Source organism: Haplochromis burtoni, unplaced genomic scaffold (assembly GCF_018398535.1).
Source record: "Haplochromis burtoni strain Fernald_Lab_line unplaced genomic scaffold, NCSU_Asbu1 Contig_6696, whole genome shotgun sequence".
In the NCBI taxonomy this organism is placed as follows: domain Eukaryota; kingdom Metazoa; phylum Chordata; class Actinopteri; order Cichliformes; family Cichlidae; genus Haplochromis; species Haplochromis burtoni.
The window spans coordinates 1-1,181 of record NW_024589054.1 but is presented as its reverse complement, the minus strand read 5'-3'; the positions used below and the strand labels follow the sequence as shown (position 1 = coordinate 1,181).

Genomic DNA, 1,181 nt, shown 5'->3' with positions numbered 1-1,181 from the left:
TCCTCTCTGCATGTTACTCTTCTTCTTGGTCTTATTCTCTTTCTCCCCTTGGTTGCTAAACATTTGAAATACATTTATGTGCAACAGCACCATTGGTATTGCAGATAAGACACTTCATTTCATCCATTTTTGGCTGCCTGTAGCATCGGAATATATGCTTGAGACCATTTGACTTTTTATCTTCCTCCTTTGTCCCTTTTTCTGCGATTGCATACCCAAGCCTCTCAAGTGATTCACGCAGTTCATTCACACGATTAGGATTATTATCATCAGGTTTAAATACATTTGAAAACACAACAACATAATTCTTCCAGTTCCTTATCGCTGGTATTTTACTGAGAATATTCCGAGTATTCCCTGGGTTGGTACATGTTTCACCACATGGGGAGTCACGGACGTAGAAAACCATCAGACCATCTTTGGAGTTTTTCCTAATTTTGTCGTTTTCTTTGAAATAGTTCAGGGTTCGGGACTCAGCATGAGCAGCCTGAGGATACAGATTTTTTTTAATATATTCTCCATCACAAAATGCTGCAATATCAGCCCATGTCTTTATCTCCTTTCCATTACATTTTTTTGGTACAGGCCACTGTACAGGAGCATTAGGACACTGATCGAGAACATTGGGCCATTTCAGCACTGTGGCTGCCACCACTCTGTTACCTATGTATACGTCACAGTTTAGAATCTTCGTCCTCACAGCTTCACCATCATCATCATCAGTGACTTTGTTCATATCAAACTTGTCTTTATTGTGTGGGACGCTCACGGCCACACTGAACATGGGAAACTTTCTGTCAAAGTAAACAGAGAATATTCACCTGTAAAACATTTTCTTTATAACGTGCAGATTAAAGTATCCAGAGTGTTAAACCAGACAAAGTGAGTTCAGTCTCATTTTGCTGAGGAAACCAGTCTATTTCTTTTTTTGTTTTTTTGGGATTTTTTTAAGCCCTGAAATTGAGAACAACTTAAACATCCAGTTATGAATAACAGTGAGTATGTAATGCTGCATTTGTTCTGTCAGTCTCTGCTTCTACGTGCAGCTCTAATGATCTCAGCTTGCTTCTGTTACTATAAAGCACACTGTAAGTACTGTGCTGCAGATTAAAGGGACCTTTGTTACTGACCTGTTGTTGTTTGCACCAATGTAGCTTGGTGTGTACCTGCCAAAAGACACA

At 39.5% G+C, this 1,181-nt stretch overlaps 1 protein-coding gene across 1 annotated transcript; it reads right to left on the bottom strand.

Moving 5' to 3' along the window:
- Window positions 1-43: 43 nt before the first annotated feature.
- On the bottom strand, window positions 44-1,175 carry LOC121814052. Its single transcript, XM_042218049.1, has 2 exons — window positions 1,131-1,175; window positions 44-794 (listed from the first exon to the last, which is right to left on the bottom strand). The coding sequence occupies exon 2, from the start codon at window positions 782-784 to the stop codon at window positions 56-58; it is 729 nt and encodes a 242-aa protein (XP_042073983.1). The 5' UTR covers window positions 785-794; window positions 1,131-1,175; the 3' UTR covers window positions 44-55.
- Window positions 1,176-1,181: the final 6 nt, after the last annotated feature.